This window comes from Magnolia sinica, chromosome 4 (genome assembly GCF_029962835.1).
Source record: "Magnolia sinica isolate HGM2019 chromosome 4, MsV1, whole genome shotgun sequence".
Taxonomy (NCBI): Eukaryota; Viridiplantae; Streptophyta; class Magnoliopsida; order Magnoliales; family Magnoliaceae; genus Magnolia; species Magnolia sinica.
Window position 1 is genome coordinate 9,502,660 of NC_080576.1, and position 19,117 is coordinate 9,521,776.

At 41.2% G+C, this 19,117-nt stretch overlaps 2 protein-coding genes across 2 annotated transcripts; both read left to right on the plus strand.

The window, feature by feature from the left end:
* Positions 1-6,899: 6,899 nt before the first annotated feature.
* LOC131242380 (2-oxoglutarate-dependent dioxygenase 19-like) lies at positions 6,900-12,356 on the plus strand. Its single transcript, XM_058240973.1, has 4 exons — positions 6,900-7,210; positions 7,295-7,530; positions 9,779-10,106; positions 11,844-12,356. Exons 1-4 carry the CDS (start codon positions 6,932-6,934, stop codon positions 12,087-12,089), a joined length of 1,089 nt encoding a protein of 362 aa, XP_058096956.1. The 5' UTR covers positions 6,900-6,931; the 3' UTR covers positions 12,090-12,356.
* Positions 12,357-15,656: 3,300 nt separating this feature from the next.
* LOC131242381 (putative clathrin assembly protein At4g40080) lies at positions 15,657-17,596 on the plus strand. The gene has a single exon (XM_058240974.1). The coding sequence runs from the start codon at positions 15,697-15,699 to the stop codon at positions 16,753-16,755; it is 1,059 nt and encodes a 352-aa protein (XP_058096957.1). The 5' UTR covers positions 15,657-15,696; the 3' UTR covers positions 16,756-17,596.
* The last annotated feature ends 1,521 nt before the right edge of the window (positions 17,597-19,117 follow it).

Sequence of the window (19,117 nt, forward strand, 5' to 3'; positions counted from 1 at the left end):
AATCATCAATTAGTTTATGAATTTTATAAAATTTATTTTCTATTTTTCTTGTTTATTTTTTCTTGTGAATTCGAGAAGTTTCTTTGAGGAGTCCAGATAAGCTCCGTGGATTCTGAGTAGTTAACCTTGAGGAAAACGGTGATTGATTAACCTCATCACGTTCATCAATCCTTGCGTCATATGTCTATTTCTTTGTACATGTATGACCCACTTAGTCAACAAAATAGATAGGGCAAATAGGGGTGTACATCTTGTACATCGAGTCGAACCAAGTCAAGCTGGCCTCAGCTCGACTCGGCTCAGCCACTAGCTGACCCTAGCTCAAACTCGGCTCAGCTTGTTCCTCGAGCCTGACTGGTCAGCTCGGCTTGGTTCGGTCACAGCTCGAGCCAGTTTGAGCCAAGTTTGAGTTGAGTTCGCTTGTGCAACATTTTCACAAACACATGGACTGCACATTCAAAATCTCACTGTATGTAAAATAGTAGCATTTGTTTTACAGGTATTTTATCAAACACTTTCTAAGCAAAATAAAAATCAAGAAAAAAAAGGGTATTTGTTTCATATACATACCTTTTAAAAAAATAAAATAAAAATAAAGTATTAGCTTTCTCATTTCAATAAACAAAATTTGTAATTATGACGACATTCAAGCTTGCCCAGTAGAAAAAGGACCTGGGCGATGCCTATCGTAAACTAACCACAAAAGGTTAAAAAAAAAAACCCTAGCAAGAGGATAGAAAAGAAAAACATAGACAAAATCGGAAAATCACAGAAGAAAATCACAACAAAAAAATAGGGCTCATTGGACAGGACCCGTGGGAGACTTTCTAATGGTCCCCAACCCCACTTTATCTAGGAAAAGAAGGCCTCTAACTTACGACAGAAGATCCGATCACTGGCAGAACACAGAAGAGCCTTGGAACTCGCTACCCAAACAGGCAATTCCATCAGCCAGTGCGTTTCCTTCCCTAAACACATGCTCAAACTTCACCTGCCTTATACTCTTGAGCCTCTCAATCCTCGACATCCAGATCTTCCATTTCTAGCTTGGACTAGATGACCCATTAAGAAGAGCCACCACCAACCTGGAATCAAATTCCATGATAATTTTGGAGAAACCTAAATTAAAATAGAAAGAGAGACCGCCATGGGCTGCTCGAACATTTGCTCTGGAGTTGGATCCGTGCCCATAGCCCACTAAAAAAGCGAAAATGAATGCCCCCCTTATCTCCTCTGCACACACCACTTCCACCAGAGGGGCCCGGGTTGCCCCTAGAAGATCCATCAACGTTCATTTTAACCCAACCATCACTCAGCTTAATCCATCTCACAACTTGCACTCGCAAAGAATGTAGGATCCTCTCATGACATCCTAACGCTGATAGAGTCCAACAGTTGGCTCTGGACAGAGAAGAGGACCCTGGCAACTTCTCCCAGAAATAAAAACACCACCACTTGACTCTCTTGATGACTTCGGCCGCACAAAGGGACTTCTCATCAAATCTGGACGAATTTCTGGATTTCCAGATTTCCTAAAGAATGGGGCCAAGGAGGAGGTTTTGTAGGGTTGCAATGCTACCCCCATTCGATCGAGCACGCCACCATTGACGCAGCTTGTCCTTGCCTTCCTTGCCACCAGCCACACTTTGTTGAGTCATTTCATCAAACAATACTTGGTGAGCAACATCAATATCAAAGTAACCGAGTCACCCAACTGGTTCGATCCGAGTCGAGTTGAGTTGGGCCCAGCTTGAACTCGGCTCGAATTCATTTTCGAGCTAAAAAAATCAACTCGACTTAGCTTGAACTCAGCTTCAAACCGCGTTGAATCGAGCTTTTTCGAGTCGAGTTGAGCGAGCTAGCTCAGTTCATGTACACCACTAAGGACAATTAAGAATTTTATCATGATCCATAAATCGCTTTTTGATTTTTGTCACTCCAAACAATTAGGTTCTTCCTCTAGTGTTTTCCCTTCTTCCACTTGGTCCCCTTTTCCTAATATTTATTATTGAGTCATCAAAGCCTTTTTTAATTGGCATGGCAAGAAGTTTCACGGTGTAGGATGGACTTGTTAGAGCAACAAGTCCAGTACATTTTGACCAACCAATTTTTTAGGGGCTCAGCTTACGTCCATTGTGCTAGGCTCATGTAGAGCTTAGGCTGGGGTCAAGCCTTGGGTGTTAAAAGTGTTAGGCCACACCTTGAGCCTATCTTGGCCTGCCTATCACCACTATGATTTCCCAACCATAAAAATTCCTTCGATTTTTCTTGTGCTTTTCTTGTTGTATCTTGAAATGGGATTGCTAATCTTGTTTGACTCCAATCCACCATCTTAAGATTCTGATTTATAATACCTTTGAAAAGACACGTCCCTCATGCCATGGAAACACTAGTCATTGTGGAAAGTCATCATCCTCATAATCATTTAAGCCTTATCCCTACTAATTGTTGTAAATACGGATGTCTTAAATCTGAATGTGACCGCGCTGCTTGATCGGTCGAGGGGATGGCTCGACTGGTCAAGGGTTTACTCAACCGGTCGAGGCCTACTCGACTCGAAGTCCAACAAGGATGTTTTTTTGATGTCCAGGACGCTCAACCAGTCGAGGGTCGGGTTCGACCGGTCGAAGGGGTCCTTCGACCAGTTGAGGCCTTGGCTCGACTGGTCGAGAGTTATGCAGCCCACGCGTAAACTGCGGAAAATTGATGCGGTTTTCAGAATTTTCCATACTAGGTATGTAAGTGGAGTTTCTTAAACTATAAATAGGAGTCCTTAGGACTATTCTAAAGTATTCTAAGGCTTCCTAAAAGTTTTTTAAGGGTTTTAAAAAAGATTCTAAGGTTATCAAAGGGTGTAGCAAGGGTGAGACTCGAGATTGTTCGAATCGGGTAAGTCTGCTCTCTTGTAATTTCTATTTTATAGTAGATTTCTGTCGCTTTGTGTTGTGATTTTTTCCCGTAAGGGTTTTCAACATTAAATCTTTATGTTCTCTTGTGTTTGCTTGGTGCTCTTGGATTGCTACCCTAGATCTAGATCTGTGTGATTCCGCAACACAAATTCCCAACACTAATTCGGCTTAAAACATTTAAAAACTGATTTTATAAAAATAAATAGATTTTTTAAAGATTTTATTATTATTATTATTATTACTACTACTACTACTAGTATTAAAAGTGGCTAAAGTTGCTCCAAATATCCTCCACCACAAATGGTCATGATCAAGAGGGCCTCATGGCTATTGATCCAATAGGTTAATTCATTGAATCATATCTGCATGTGGGCCAAGAAGGGCAACGCATGCGGGGATCTTGAGGGTAATCAGCTCCTCTAGTCACTATCTGAGGACACCATGCGCTCATATTCTGAGAACCAAAGACAGGTGAGTTCTTGCTTTTTATCACTTTTGAGGGAGAATGAGATATTTAGAGACCGGGACGCTCTGCGTTTCAACACCAAGTCCCGAGTTGAGTGCCCATGTGGGCGTGTGTGGGTGGCAAAAAGATGCGGAAAAAGAAGAAGAAGATATTTTAAGACCGGGTTCATGGTCCACCATACGACACAAAATGGTAGTCTGCAGGATCTCTGGCACATGGTTGCACGCCGTGTAATTGGTTCCATTCATCTCGTGGCTTCCTACAAATCATGCAGCTAGGGTGATGCGATGTGCCTTCTCAGGACAGGTTCGGGTCCCTAGTAAGCAGACGGTTCAACTAACACACTAAGTGCGAGCTTTGTAGGAGGCGATGCCATTGTAGAACATATTGCTGCATCACACGTGACAGTGTTATCTTTGAATCAGGACTGTACATCTAGTGAGACCACTGTGGATTGAAATTAATTCAAGAAACACAGGTTGGATGATCCCTGCCATCCAAAAAGATTAAAAACAGTTAATAGTTGTGGTACCTATTTCTCATCCTTTCCGAAAAGACTAATAGGAAGGTAACACATTATATTACATGAGAGATAGAAAGTTTATGAAATTTATTTATTTTTTTGAAATATTTAGAGTGGTTTTTTATGAAATTATAGCTGATATTGTTCTAATGCTTCATGCCATTAGGTGATTGACAAAGTAGTGTGGCTGAGACATTTAGGAGCGGAACGCGGTCGAGGAGCAAGCCATGATCGAGAAGAATATATCTTAGCTAAGAGAAGAGGAACATAATAAGAGAATGTTCTAGATGACAACTTTTCGATTATTATAACTGTCTAATAAAAAAGAGAAACATTCAGGAGAATAATTGCAACAGAGATCCGTACATAGTAAGAAAATTAACAAAACAAAACACAACCAAATCTAATGAATAAATCAAGTCTATCAATTTATCTTTAGCTCAGTCTTAACTTATATGGGAATAATGATAATCCAAAGGCGGTAATTTCTTTATTGTAATTTAATTGTAATTTAAGTTTATGCGTAGACTATAAGTTTTTCTTTTTGTTTGATTGCACCAGTATACTGAAAAGCCATTTTTTATGAAAGACAAGATGCAACCCATCTTCAAAGAAAGAACCCTACCCTCTAATTATTGCCTGATCATTAAAGATATTATACAAGTAGTTGAGTAGGTAATTGATTTCTTCAAATTCCATTATATATTGTCAAGTTTGACGTACTTACTAATTTTGACACTTGGGGTCAATTTTGATCGGTTTGAGTGGACTGTTGTATCGATTATGGCATGCCTGCATACACCATACGTATTAAAAACTAAATTGAGTGCCAACATTAGTTGACATCAAATATTGAAAAGTAAAGATAAATTACGACTAATGACTGAATTTTAGAATATGGTTATTTCATTTATAATGAAGCCCAGCAGTTGACAATTTAGATTGTTGGGCCCTGGCATGTGTAACATAGAGAAATGAATCTACCATATTTCATTTATTGTAACTCTAGCATACATGTTGAGGTGGTGTCTATACATGTGAGATATATGTGCGACATGTACCCTTTTTATGTTAGGAAATTTTGTAATCTACCTGCTTGCTTGCTATTTACCTTGAATGCATGAAGCGAATACTTTTAAACGAGTGCGGATGGTCTGTACGAAGGTACAGGGGAATTAGTGCCTCTCCAATGCCTCCGGCTCAGATAACGCACTAATTTTCTTTATCCCCAGTTCATTGCATACTACACAACACAATTTTTAATGTATGGGACTTTTCTTAAGCCCCACCATGATTTATGTGTTAGATCCATACCATTCATCAATTTTTCTAGATTATTTTAGAGCATGATCCCAAAAACAAGGCACATCCAAAGCTCAAATGGACCACACCAAGGAAAGCATCTGGGATTGAAGGACTACTATTAAAACCTTCCTAGGATCGATTATAAGGTTTATTCGCCATTTAAACTCTTCATAAGGTCACATAATCTTGAAGGAAGGGAAAACACAAAATTAGCTTGATCAGACCCTTCCGTGGCCCTAAAAGTTTTCAACAACAGGCATTCAATTCCCACTATTTTCATCAGTGTAGTCCACTTGAGATTTGGAACTGCCTCATTTTTGGTCTCATGCCTTAAAATTACATGGAACATGGATGGACAGTATGAATCTGACATATACATCATGATGGGCCCTAAGAAGTTACACGAGTCACATTTCTGGTTTTCTCTCTCCCTGGAATGTGCTGCAGCACACAGCAAGCAGAGCGAAGCAAAGGAATCTCTTAAACGTGTGGAATTTACGTGGCCCTACCATGATGTATTTATTAGGTCCACAGTACTATTCATTTTTTTTTCCCAATCTCTGAGATATATATATATATATATATATATATATATATATATATATATATATATATATATATATGAACCCAAAAATAAGGTAGATCCATAGCTCAAGTGGACCACACCACATGAAACAATAGAAATTGCCTGCGGTTGAAAACTATTTGGGGCCACGAGGCTCTGATCAAGCTGATATTTGTATTTTACTTTATCCAAGTTTGTGTGACCTCATGGACAGGTTAGATGACAAATAAACCTCATGGTCCATTAAAGTTTCAACAGTAGTGTTCAGTGCCCACTGTTTTTAGTGCACTTTTCACGTCACTTTTCCACCAGAGAAAAACTATAAACTACTTCCACGTCACTTTTCCACCAGAGAAAAACTTTGATAATCTGGCAGAATGTGATGGATGATGTTCAGGCAGTTAAAAATTGCATAAGTGGAGCATAACTAATTTAAATTAATTAAATCGTCCAAATCATGGGCTCCGGTTCAGATGCACAATTTTCCAAAAAATAAAAAATAAAAACACTTATTTTATGATCTTACCATAGAATTGGACATTTATTGGATTTGTTAAAAATGAAAAATATCCAATGGTTCTTATTCCATGAGCGAGTGTCCTCGAATCTGATCCAGCGAATGTGACTTAGCAACTGTGGTGTTTCATGATTTAGTCCCGTAATGAGTCAGGTTACAAATTAGTTCCGTGGGGTTTGAGTGACATCCACTCCGACTATCGGTTAAGCCAGCTCATGTTAGGACGTGAACTGTAAAATAAGGCTAGCACAATACTCAAGTGGGCCACACCAAATGGAGAAAGTAGGGATGAGGATTAATACTCTTGAAAACTACTCTAAGGCCCACCCAACTTTGAATCCGATTGATATTTTTCAACTACCTTTCATCCTCGTGCTAGCCACTTGTCTAGATGCATCGATTATAAACATCACAGTAGGACCCAGAGGTGGGCGTCTCTATCACGCTTTACACGTGGCGAAAGGACTTGACCTGTGGATAGGCTCGATTTTTGGGATGTAGTCGTGGAATGAGCTGGTGCAAGTAAGTGCGAGTACACTCGGGCGAATTTACCAGTGCGAGTACATTTGGGATTCCGTCTACCGTTTGGCCTTCAAAATGCAAGCCCTTCCATCTCTTCTTCGTCCACCGTCCACTCAACCTCCTCATGGCACTGCCTCCTCCCATTCTTCTCGAATCTTCCTCCCAATCCTTCTCTACCCTCCAAACTGCGTGTCTCAAAGACTTGGCAGAATCTTACACCCTCACTTCCATCCCATCCAATTATGCCTACTCTTCACCCGAAGCCGTTCATCTCACCGATCCCGTTCTCTCACAAGAAATCCCTACCATCGATCTCTCTTTGCTAACGAAAGGAACTCCAGATCAACGGTCCCAAATCGTCCGAGATCTCGGTCAAGCATGCAGGGAGTGGGGCTTCTTCATGGTAAAAATTAAATGCAAGTAGATGAAAACGTCACCTTTTTTCATACCATTTTTTTTTTTTTTTTAATATGTATATTTTTTAAAGGTGATAAATCATGGGGTGAAGGAGAGCCTAAGGGCGCGTATGCTCGACGCGTGTCAGGCTTTCTTTGATTTATCAGAAACAGAGAAGAGGGAGTATGCAGGGAAACACGTGTTGGATCCCATACGGTGCGGGACGAGCTTCAATCCAACGGTGGATAAGGTGTTGTACTGGAGGGATTATCTTAAGGTGTTTATGCATCCTGCCTTTCATTCGCCCGACAAGCCGGCCGGTTTCAGGTTTGTTACGATACGTCAGACGAAATATTGAGACGTGGTCTCATCATCAAAACTGAAATAGTTGGGCTTCTTTGGAATTGAAGAATGAAAAGCTTTGGTTATGTTTCATCTGCCATTTACCATGGCAGTGCAGTCATGACTGCTTTCGAGCACATCCCATGAGAGACCCAATTGTTAAACCCTTGCCTAACTTTCTCTGTCTCGTTTGAGGTTACCCAGTAAAAAAGCGTCATATTTAAATAATTTTAATATACTAACATCATTATAATAAAGCCCTTATGTGGTGACGTTTCACTTTGTGGCCTCATTTTTAATAGCCTCACATGGCCCAATTAAATATCACTACGTTAAGGCACACATAGCCCAATTAAATATCACCACATCAAGGCACAATTTTTATTTATTTATTTTTTATAATTGATCTTTAAGGCACACATAGCCCAATTAAATATCACCACATCAAGGCACAATTTTTATTTATTTATTTTTTATAATTGATCTTCCTGACCTGGTGGGAGAATAATATATTAGCCAAGTATAACAATCATTTACTCCGGGAGCTTAAACTATTGTATCAATATATATTAAGAGACTTTATCGCTTCAACACTCATCACTGAGTAATGATAACCTTGCGGGGCTAGAAAGTGGGGTGCAGGGTCAAAATCACTTCAACACTCATCACTGAGTAATGATAACCTTGCGGGGCTAGAAAGTGGGGTGCAGGGTCTGCCGTTGGCCATCATAATGGGTCTATTCCAGGTCCAAAAGGAGTGGACCTAAAAGGCCTATTTACGGCCACATTAGTAGATAACCCATCACCATGGCCGTACCATCATTCCCATAACTTATCACTTGAGTCAGCATGCCCATCTACTCGTCAGATGGGTTGCGCTGTTACAGGCAATGGACAATCAGCTGTCTGATTCATACTGCCGGTGTAGTCCAGCTTGTGAGTGAATCATCCCAAATTTCTTGAATAGTGATCTATGGGGTGGGCCATTTTCATGGTAAGGATGTCCTACACAAAAGGACACCACCAAAATAATACAACCAACATTTGGACCTTTTCAGTCCAATGTGGACCACCGTTGCATTTCTCTTATTAATTGTCCATGTAGAGGCCAGAAATTAAATGGATAAAATTATCCTGGCAATAAATATTTTTTTGGACTGTTTGGATATTAGGGGTGTACACCGAGTCGAGCTGGCCTTAGCTCGACTCGGCTTGGCCACTAGCTGACCCCAGCTCAAACTCGGCTCAGCTCAGTCCTTGAGCCTGACTGGCGAACTCGGATTGGTTCAGTCAGCAGCTCGAGCCAGTTTGAGCTGAGTTAGAGCCAACATCGAGCCTCTGTGGCATTTTCACAAACACACGTAGTGCACTTTCATTTTCTCATTGCACGTAAAACAACAGCAGCTGCTGTTTACAAGTATTTCATCAAACACCTTATAGGCAACATCAAAATCAGGGAAAAATAGTGTTTGTTTCATATACATACCTTCATTGTCACTAGCTGACACTTCGTTGAGTCATTTCATCAAACACTTGGTGAGTAACATCAATATCAAAGTAACCAAGTCACGGATCTAGTTCGATCCGAGTTCGATTCAAGTTGGGGTTCGATTTGAGTCAAGTCAAGCTCGGGCAAGCTCAAACTCGGTTCGAAATTTTTTCAAGCTCAGAAAATCAACTCGAGTCGGCTCAAACTCAGCTTCGAACCGAGTCGAATCGAGCTTTTTCGAGTCGAGCCGAGCGAGCTAACTGAGCTAACTTGGTTCGTGTACGCCCCTATGTGGACTGCAGATTATATTAATAATGTATTGTAAAACTATAATAATAATGAATATCCTCTTTTGTAAACAGATAATTTGACTGATAATTTTGTGTTGGGAAAAGTACAATAAAATTATAATGCTGAAACTTTTATCACTTTTATGTCAAATCATATAAAGAAAAAGAATACATTGATGCACACGTGTAAATAAAAGATTGTTGTCATAGATGAAAAATTATAAGGACTACAAATAACTTTTGTCTCCCAGTACATTTGTAAAATTATAATGATGGTTCTTTAACAATAAATATTGATGTAATTTATAATCCAAACAGCCCTTAAGGGCATAGCCCATCTACCAAAACCAATGGTCTTGATTATTCATATGCGGGCCCTAGTTATCAGAATTTAAAATAATAATAATAACTCATGACCCAATATGTAACATGGTGGGCCTCACTCCAACAACAGGGAAGTCTCCTCAGAGTATATCGAACGGATCAGAGAAGTGGTGAAGGAATTACTTAGAGGGATATCAGAAAGCTTGGGATTGGAGGAATCGTATATAGAGAAGGCTTCTCAACTGGAATCTGGTCTCCAAATTCTCATTGCGAATTTCTACCCGCGATGCCCACAGCCCGAACTGGCAATGGGCATCCCCCCACATTCAGACCATGGCCTCCTGACCGTCCTCATGCAAAACGATGTTGGTGGACTTCAGTTGCAACACAAGGGAAAGTGGGTCAATGTTGATCCCCTCCCCAACTCTTTCCTCGTCAACACAGGAGATCATCTCGAGGTACGCCTTTTTTATTCTTCTGATTTTACTTGCTAATGGCTGCGTTTGGATGCTCAGTTTAATTGAATTGCGATATTAATATGAGTGAAGCTGAAATTACTTAAGTGGGATATGATCGGTAAAGATTGGCTAGCCTTCAGATCAGACGCAGATTGCCTGCGACTGGGGAAAACCCGAAGCTGTGCCTTGTCGCCCTGAAGTTTTTTGGATGGCGATGTCCACTTTGTTGATCCATTTCATTACCACTTATTTTAGGACATAAGCCCAAACATAAGGGAGATCCAAAATAAAAGTGGTTCACAATACAAGGAAAAAAGTGCAGATTGAAATTCCACCGGAGACCTTTGTGGGGGCAATGGAAGTTTTGGATTAGGGCAATATTTGTGTTTTCCCTTCATTTAGGTGAGAACAATATTACGAGCAGGTTGGATGGTGTATGATCCTTCCATGCCGTGGCCTTTATAAAAATAAATAAATAAACAAATAGGTCAAGGGTTTTGCCAATGTCCCCTTTAATTTCCCACCTTCACAGGACCTTAGCAATCTCCCTAAACATTTTGAATGGTACATGAGGTGATGCAGGGATGAAGTAGATCACCGCCTTCCTCAGGATAACTACAAATCTGCGATGCTTCTTTGGACTCCTCACAAAAACTTTTTGAATTCACGGGTAAAAAGTAAGAAAATAGAAATAATATTCATAAAAATTCATAAATTAATTAATGATTGAAATAAATAAGTCTACAACCCTATAAGTAAGTATACCAAGCCTTAGAAGAAGTTTCATAATTAAACTACAACTAAAATTTGTAAATTACTATAAATAGTAAATTTACTAGTGTCCTATTTGACTTGACCACATTATTGTCTTAATTATTCTAAGCACTTTTCATGTTGGACACAATTCCTAAAACCCAATGGATGAAGAGTTACAATTAAAACAAAATTTACTAAAAATAGAAAAAATGGAAATAAATGGAGAATTTTATGATCAATCTAATGGAATCTCGCAAATTCGGCAAAGGCGTTGGTTAGCTAAAGTAGCTCATACTACAAAAATCATATATGATATGTCGAGTAACTCATTCTAGTTTGCAAGATATGGCTGTTTTAATATTCTGTTCTTAGTAACTTCTGCCTTCAATTAGGCCTTCTCTCATCCATCTTGGACATGAAAGTGTCCGCAACTTGCTCTACATCATGAGGTGACCTATTATTGATCTAAACCATTCATTTATTCACACAACTACAAGTAAAAATCATCAAATCTAAGTATTACTTTAGAATCATAAGAAACACAAAGTAAGATCAATCTTCAAAATGTTTCAAGAAGATTACTGAACGTATATAATTTCTATGGTCAATCTTAACCATCTATTTTCATGTTATTCATTGGAAGCTTAGAATGGCTTGATTGGCATGATTTTTGTATCATGGCCTGCTCTTTGTTGTAAGTCACCCCACATGTTGCTAATGAAGTTGGGGTCATTAGCAAAACACATAAAAAAAAAAAAAGAAAAAAAAAAGAAAAAAAAAAGTGAAATGAAATAAAATAAATGTAACATAAATGTGGATATCCATGTCACATGATCAACCTAGCAATCTAACGAATAAAATCAATTTTATTTATTTATTTTATTTTTACTTTTAAAGAGGGAAAAAAAAAAAGAAAAAGATTTTCAGGATGCTTTGATCGGCCGCACATCTCTAACAAATGTTATGTGCATCCTTTGATAGATATTGAGCAACGGCAACTACAAGAGCGTGGTACATCGGGCAGTAGTAAACAACACAGCTGCAAGGATATCATTAGCTATGGCACATGGGCCATCCCCGGACACAGCCATTGCTCCAGCCCCAACATTGGTCGACAGCGAAAACCACAGACCAGCATACCGGGAGATGAAATACAGAGACTATCTGCAGCTTCAGCAAAGCAACCAACTCAACGGGAAGTCTTGCTTGGATAATGTCCGAGCATGAACCGTTCAACGTTACCATAGTATCTTGTCATACGGTATGTTTTTAGAGAACAGGCACGGGTTGTTTTGTGGATTTAGGATATTTGTGCAATCTTATCATGTTTGTTCATGTTATTTATACATGGTGGCCCACCATGTAGAGCAAGCAGACATTATTGCTTTGATAGGGTTTCTTCAGGGGTATTTTAGGCATTACCAAATGTTGTGGAAATTTCCCTTATTCTATGCAAGTGTTGTGTCATGGGCCCACCATGGTGTTTGTTTGCCATCCAACTTGTCTAGAAGGGTTTCCCATCATGAAAGTTATGTTAAAAGATCAGGCCGTTCAAACCATCATGTGGGCCACCTAATGAATTTGGTGGTTTTTGGGTCGTTGTCGATTGCTTTCTATGGTATAGCCCACTTGGACATGCCTCAGTTTTAGAAAATTCAATAATCATGTTGTGGCTCGATGTACAGGTAGGATAGAATACATATCACACGGTGGCCCCACACGTGTGTAAGCAGTAAGTTGCTTAATAGGCAAGGTGAATAATTCAAATTTGAGGGCTCTGTTTATAATAATTCACCTTTAGCCTATTGAATAATTCAAAATTGTGGAGTCTTTCTTTAATAATAATTGTGACTTTGGTCTTGTTTAGATGACATTGCTTTTTCTTGATCATGTAGTAGTATTTCATGATTAGATTCATGGATGTTTGAATTGAAAGGTGGGGTACATCTAACAGCCTGGATCAATCAAAGAGGGTCCTGTCCAATCCAATAGAAGGTGATCCTCAATCTGATGTGTTAAGGTGATATGGTCCCATTCAAATAAGCTATGTGATAAACATGCCAGAACCGGTCTAACCACTCTCTACAGAGGTATAGAAATACATTGTCTCCAACAACTCTTGCATGAAGCTGCCACGTGCGCTTTTGTATTCTTCCACCCTGAGTGGTATTTTGTTGACCCGGTAGGGTTGCAATGGGCCGGGCAATCCGTGGGCTTTGAACGGCTCAGATTTTTAATGAGCCCTGAGAGTTAAACCAGGTCAAGACCTTCTCAGTAATCGGACCTTTAATTCGCTGGTCGTTGTTCCACCCAACCCAAGTACCATTAATTGAGTCGGGTCCGATTAGGCTTGGTCTTGATGAATTCTATTTGGGTTGGGTCTGGCTGTAAGGTAGTGGACGGTGGTCTGATGGGGCCATAACTCTCATGTTGGGCCTGGGCTGACTTCAATCTGACCCTTTGCCAGCCCTAGAATCAGAACCAATTAGCAAGGTGATGGCCCAGGCTGAACCATGAGCCTATTTTACAAGCTCGACCGTGACCCATATGTGCTGGGACAAAAACCAGGGCCTAGCCCATTTCCAGCCTTATTGATTTGAGGGGATAGTTGGATTTCAAATGCTCGTAGCGGATCCATTTCCATCATGGTCCAATTAATTATTGGCCCCTCCAGCCCCACTGAAGTATTACTAATTCTTGGATGACTTTGATCTTCTAATCTTGGACGCAGCAAGGCCAATGTTCAATAAGAACCGTTTGATCAGTGGCTGGGTTAATGTGAACTGGGCCCCACTTGAACGACCTGATGCTTTAAAATGAGATTTCCAAAATTGGGGTCATCTACTTCGTGTATGGATCCTAAAGCACGTGTTTGGATTGCGTGTCAAGTAGTGGAGGAACAAACCCGGTCACAGGATACTCGTAACGTGGAGTATCGAAAAGGTACAGTAGATATTTTCCGTGTTATTTCCACGTCATATCCGACGACAATGTTCGAATGGTTAGTTTTTCATTGTCCAAACTGGAATGCTTCAAGATGGGAGTAATGTACGGCTGGATTTGCATGGATTCACATGGAGAGTAATGGGAAATTGGCAACCATTCAAATTTTACTGCACATAGTGGCCGTAACGGGTGGATGAATTCTACGGTGGAAAATTACTGATGGTCTATCTGTCCTTTTAGTATTGTATTAATGCGTGGATGGATATATATGAAATGATTCCTCATAAATGTCATATGAGTATATCCTTTGGTGTCAATGCAGTTAAGCAGATTAGGTGCAGCCCCAGCCTCAACCAAGACGGTGACGCCTTACTACGGGGCCCACATCTTGATGTATGTATTTTATATCCACATACTGCACATGCTGGCTGATTCCTCGCAATCAATAAGCAAAAACTTTGACACTGTCAGGGTGTAATGGGAAGGGGACTGCATCCTACCCGGTGGATGATCTCGGTCGAGGCAAGGGCTTTGTGGGGTCCACTGTGATGTATGGATTTTATCCACACTGTTAATTCATTTTTTCCATATCATTTTAAAGCATGAGCCCACCGATCTAAAGCTCAAGTGGACCACATCACATGAAGCAGGATAATAATCAACAACCATTGAAGCTTTCCTTAGGGCCTACCATGATTCTTCTTTATCATTCAACTTAAACTTATTCCTAAGATACGTAGAACCGATGAAAGGCAAATAAAAGCTTATGTGGCTCTGAAAAGTTTATATTAGTAGTCGTTCAATTCCTACTGAGTGGTCCACTTGAGATCTGCATCATTTTTTGCACCCTAAATTGATTGGAAAAATATATGGACAACGTGCATAAAACCGCTACATCACGGCTGAGTCCATCCGGCGGTTGCAGGACGCAATACAGTGCGATGGTGATATCCATGCGCTCGGAATGTGTGCACGTGCTACACACAAAGCACAAAGCGGCTTCTGAATCCACCCAGGTGTGTGGATCCCTGGCTGTGGAGCTCAGCTTGACGTACATCTACGCCTTCCATCCGTTTTAAAAGATTATCTCAAAAATGAAGTAGATGCATATCTTAGGTCGACCACGCCACGGTAAACAGTGTCGATTAAATACCCACTGCTAAAAACTTCTTGGAAGCCAAAGCAATATTTATTTGCCATCCAACCTGTTGAAAAGTCCCAATGACCTGGATGAAGGGAGCACACAAATATCAACTTTATCCAAAACTTTTGTAGCCTATGAAGTTTTTAAGGGTTAATCACCACTATTTCCTGTGGTGTGGTTCACTTGAGATTTGAATCTGCTTCATTTTTGGGATCATGCCCTGAAACAGATGTCAAAATGCATGGACAGTGTGAATGTAAGGCATATGCATCGAGGTGTGCTCCACGTTAACGGATCCACCGAAGCTTCGCCTACTACAAAGTAAACCGTTCGAACGCCGAACCCACTTATACGGCTTATAAAAATATATCAGTAGCCTATTGGTTGGCGGCAGTTGAAATTAAAAAAGTCAAGGTCCCCGTTCCGCGAAACAAACGTACATCAATAACAGGTTTAAATCGTCCAATCAATCCGATTCTGGCGTTTTGAACGGTTCAGTCCTTGTTACAATGTATATAGCCCGGCTACCATTTATGAGAGCACTCGTATGAGCCGTAGAAATAGCTGCCCTAATAAAATTATTAGATTATTAAAGTTAAGCTAATCCCAGAAGGCTTTGCCTTGATTAGTCAGACACTCAAACCCTCTTCATCTGTTATTCTATCATCTCTCTCTCTCTCTCTCTCTCTCTCTCTCTCTCTCTCAAAACCCTCTTCATCTGTTATTCTCTCTCTCTCTCTCTCAATGGGGCGACGGCAACGGCCCATCCTCAAAAACCTACTCGGCGCACTGAAAGACAGAGCCTCCCAAAGCAAAGCAGCTCTTCTCTCCGGACCAAACACCTCTTCCCCCCATCTCGCAGTCCTCCGCGCCACCACCCATGATCCCTCCTCCCCACCACGTGAAAAGCACGTGTCAGTCCTCCTCTCCTTCGGCCACGGCTCCCGCCTCACTGCCTCCTGCTGCGTCGAAGCGATCATGGACCGCCTCCACGGGACCGGCAGCTCGTCTGTCGCTCTCAAGTGCCTCATCGCCATTCACAACATCGTCCGTCGCGGAACATTCATCCTCCAAGACCAGCTCTCCATCTACCCATCTGCTGGGGGCCGGAACTATCTCAACCTCTCAAACTTCCGTGACGACTCGAGCCCGGAGGCTTGGCAGGTCTGTTTGTGGGTCCGATGGTATGCTAGAGTTCTAGAACAGATCTTGTTCTCTTCTAGAATCTTGGGTTCTTTTCTTTCCTCTTCTTTGTTTTCGTCTTTTGACGATGGCTTCAAAGAGACAAAAGAAGAGGTCTCCGCGCTCCCGAACGGCCATCTTCTGAAGGAATTCGACGCGTTGGTTGGAGTCGTGGAAGAGATCTGCAAGGTGCCTGAGTACGCGCACGTGCGAGAGAATCGGGTCGTGGCGGAGGTGATACGACTGGTGGGGGAAGATAATCTGATGGCCCAGAGGGAGATTCTGGTCCGGGCGATGGAGATGAGAGAGAGATTGAGCTGTCTGGTTTTCAGTGACTCGGTTGAGTTGGTTTGTGTTCTGAAGCGGTTGGAGAATTGCAAAGAGAAGCTGTTGTTCCTGTCGTCGAATGAAAAGATGAAGGGTGGGGATGCTTTGTTGGATTTGGTTGGGGAAATGAAGGAGAGGATTGGGGCGGTGGAGAAGTGTGGAGAAAGGAGATTGGTGAGGAAGGGGAAGGTGAGCGAGTCGGCTCGACTCGACTCGCGAGTCGTGGTGAAGTCGTCTGATTTGGTCAGGTTCTCTTCGGGTCGGATGGAACTGTTGCCCGACTCGGTCATGTGACGTGGTTCGGAGGATTGGATTACATTTATTATTTCTTTAAAGAAGCTGATGGAAGCAGTCGGTGGAAAACCGACGCAAGGAGGAGATGTTCTAGCTTTCGCACTGTGCGCTTTGTGCACCTATTGCTCTTCCTGAAGGTAGAATTTCACATTCAATGGATTGTCAATACACGCGCACTTGTTTTCTATCTTCTACCATACAGACATCTGCAGAAATTTCTGAGCTTTTTTTTTTTTTTTTTTTTTTTTTTTGTTCCTGGGAATTGATGTACACACCCACCCTGCTTGTAATAGAAGCGAATTGCTTCCTGCCGCCGCCTGGACGGAATCGGTACAGGCAGAGGCTTTATGGGCCATCATGATGTATGAGTTTTATCCACGCCGTTCATCCATTTTCCCAGGTCATTCTAACAAATGAGCCTAAAAATAAGGCAAATTCAAGGCTCGAGTGGACCACAAATGGGGATTGAACGCTCACCATTAAAAACCTCTAGTTGCCACAGAAGTTTTGATCGGGCCCTAGAAAGGTTTCAATTGGTGGGCGTCATTATTGCCGCTGCTTCCCATGATGTGGTTCACTTGAGCCTTGGATCTGGCTCATTTATGGGTTCCTACCCTACAATTATCTTGGAAATTGAATGAACGGAATGGATAAAATCCACACATCAAGATGAGCACAACACAGCCCCTTCCTGGACCGATTTGGGTAAGGCCGGGCAGGACACAACCCGCTTTTGCTAGTGATATTCCTTCTTTTCTATCTTGTTTGGGGAAACAGTACCATACGATGCTTTTCAATTTTAACCGTCTAACATATATCCATCAATCTGATGGCCAGATAATCATCTACGTGTAAATTTTGGATCATGATACATCAAAGCTAGGATAATTTGGACGGGTTAATTTGAGTTACTTATATAACACGTATGCAACTCCGAAGTAATATCTAAGTGGCTGCGTATCATACATCGATTTTACCATAGTATCAAAGTTTCTCTCATGAGAGTGGGTGCACGTTCTTTTCTGGCATATCTAATGCATATACATATGAATAGAGATAGAGGCCACATAAATGCATAGGCAACTAGTTGGATTAAGATATTGAGAAATACTCCAAATGCTTTTAGAGCACTATAAGTTGTCGTGTGCTGCTAGGTGTCTTAGAGCACTTGGACAGTCGATTCCATTGATCTACACTGTTCATCTCGTCTAGTGCACATTGATCATGGACTAGCCTGCAAAAATTACACTGATCGAATGATCCAATCCATCTTTGATTTGACCTATCCTTCTGTAGCCATTCCTTTTCCTGTACATGGATGGGATGGTTACACTTTCCTAACAAAAGTGATACTTTAGAAACATAAGTAATCCATGATGGGCCCGAACAAATAGATGGATTGAATTGTTATCTGGACCTATTTTTCTTTAACTGGTCTTCACCGTCCATCTCAAATGGTTAACATTTATCAGGCATGCTTGCATGCTAGCCCATGAAATGTGCAATGTACCAAATGAACAGTCTAGATCAATGGATTAGACTGTGCCAATGCGACCAGGAGCACTATAACTTATAGTACTGTGAGAGCACTGGAGCATTTCTTAGATATTTTCCGATTTTTGTAAGTTAGCTGGGCGAGGTTTACTGGTTCCACACGTCTATAGCTGGACACACTGCACATGTGCGGCATATCAGCATCTGTATGTGAGATCTAAGTCATCATATGTGGGCTATGTAGTGGTCCATGAACCAGTCCCGTTAATTTATTAGGTGGGCTAATGTATATAAAAAACGGACAGCCGAAAAAGGTGGCCTAACAGAACCAGTCCACCTAATAAGATGATGGGCTGCACATGATGGGGTGATCTAATCAATTTTTAAGTGTCTCCAAAAAAATTTTCAATAGAAAACGGAAGTAGTTTCATCTCAACTTGTAATATTCAGCTTCCTTTCATCTCAACTTGTAATGTTGATGGTGACTGTCCACTTGGTGGACCCCACGTTGACTTTTCTAAGTTTCAAAAGAAGGTTTGATCATAGGATCCATACCATCTACTAAAAGCCTTGATTGCAAGAAAGCAGATAATAGCAGCTGTCCACGCTCAACGGTCAAATTCATTGATGGATGATCTGAAGTGGGCAACAGGCAATCCACGGTTTGGCCCCCATAATCAGAGGATCTTTGGATGGTCGAAATCGCTGAAAGGTTGGGCGATGTGGGTATGAAAATGTTTTGATAGCATGATGACTTAACCGGCTTGACTTTTGAGCCAGAAGTCCTTCATGGTGGGGGCAATGTTATTCGCGACTTAGATGTCCAACGCACGTGCTTGTGCCATGTGTAAAGGTGCACGTGGAGAGG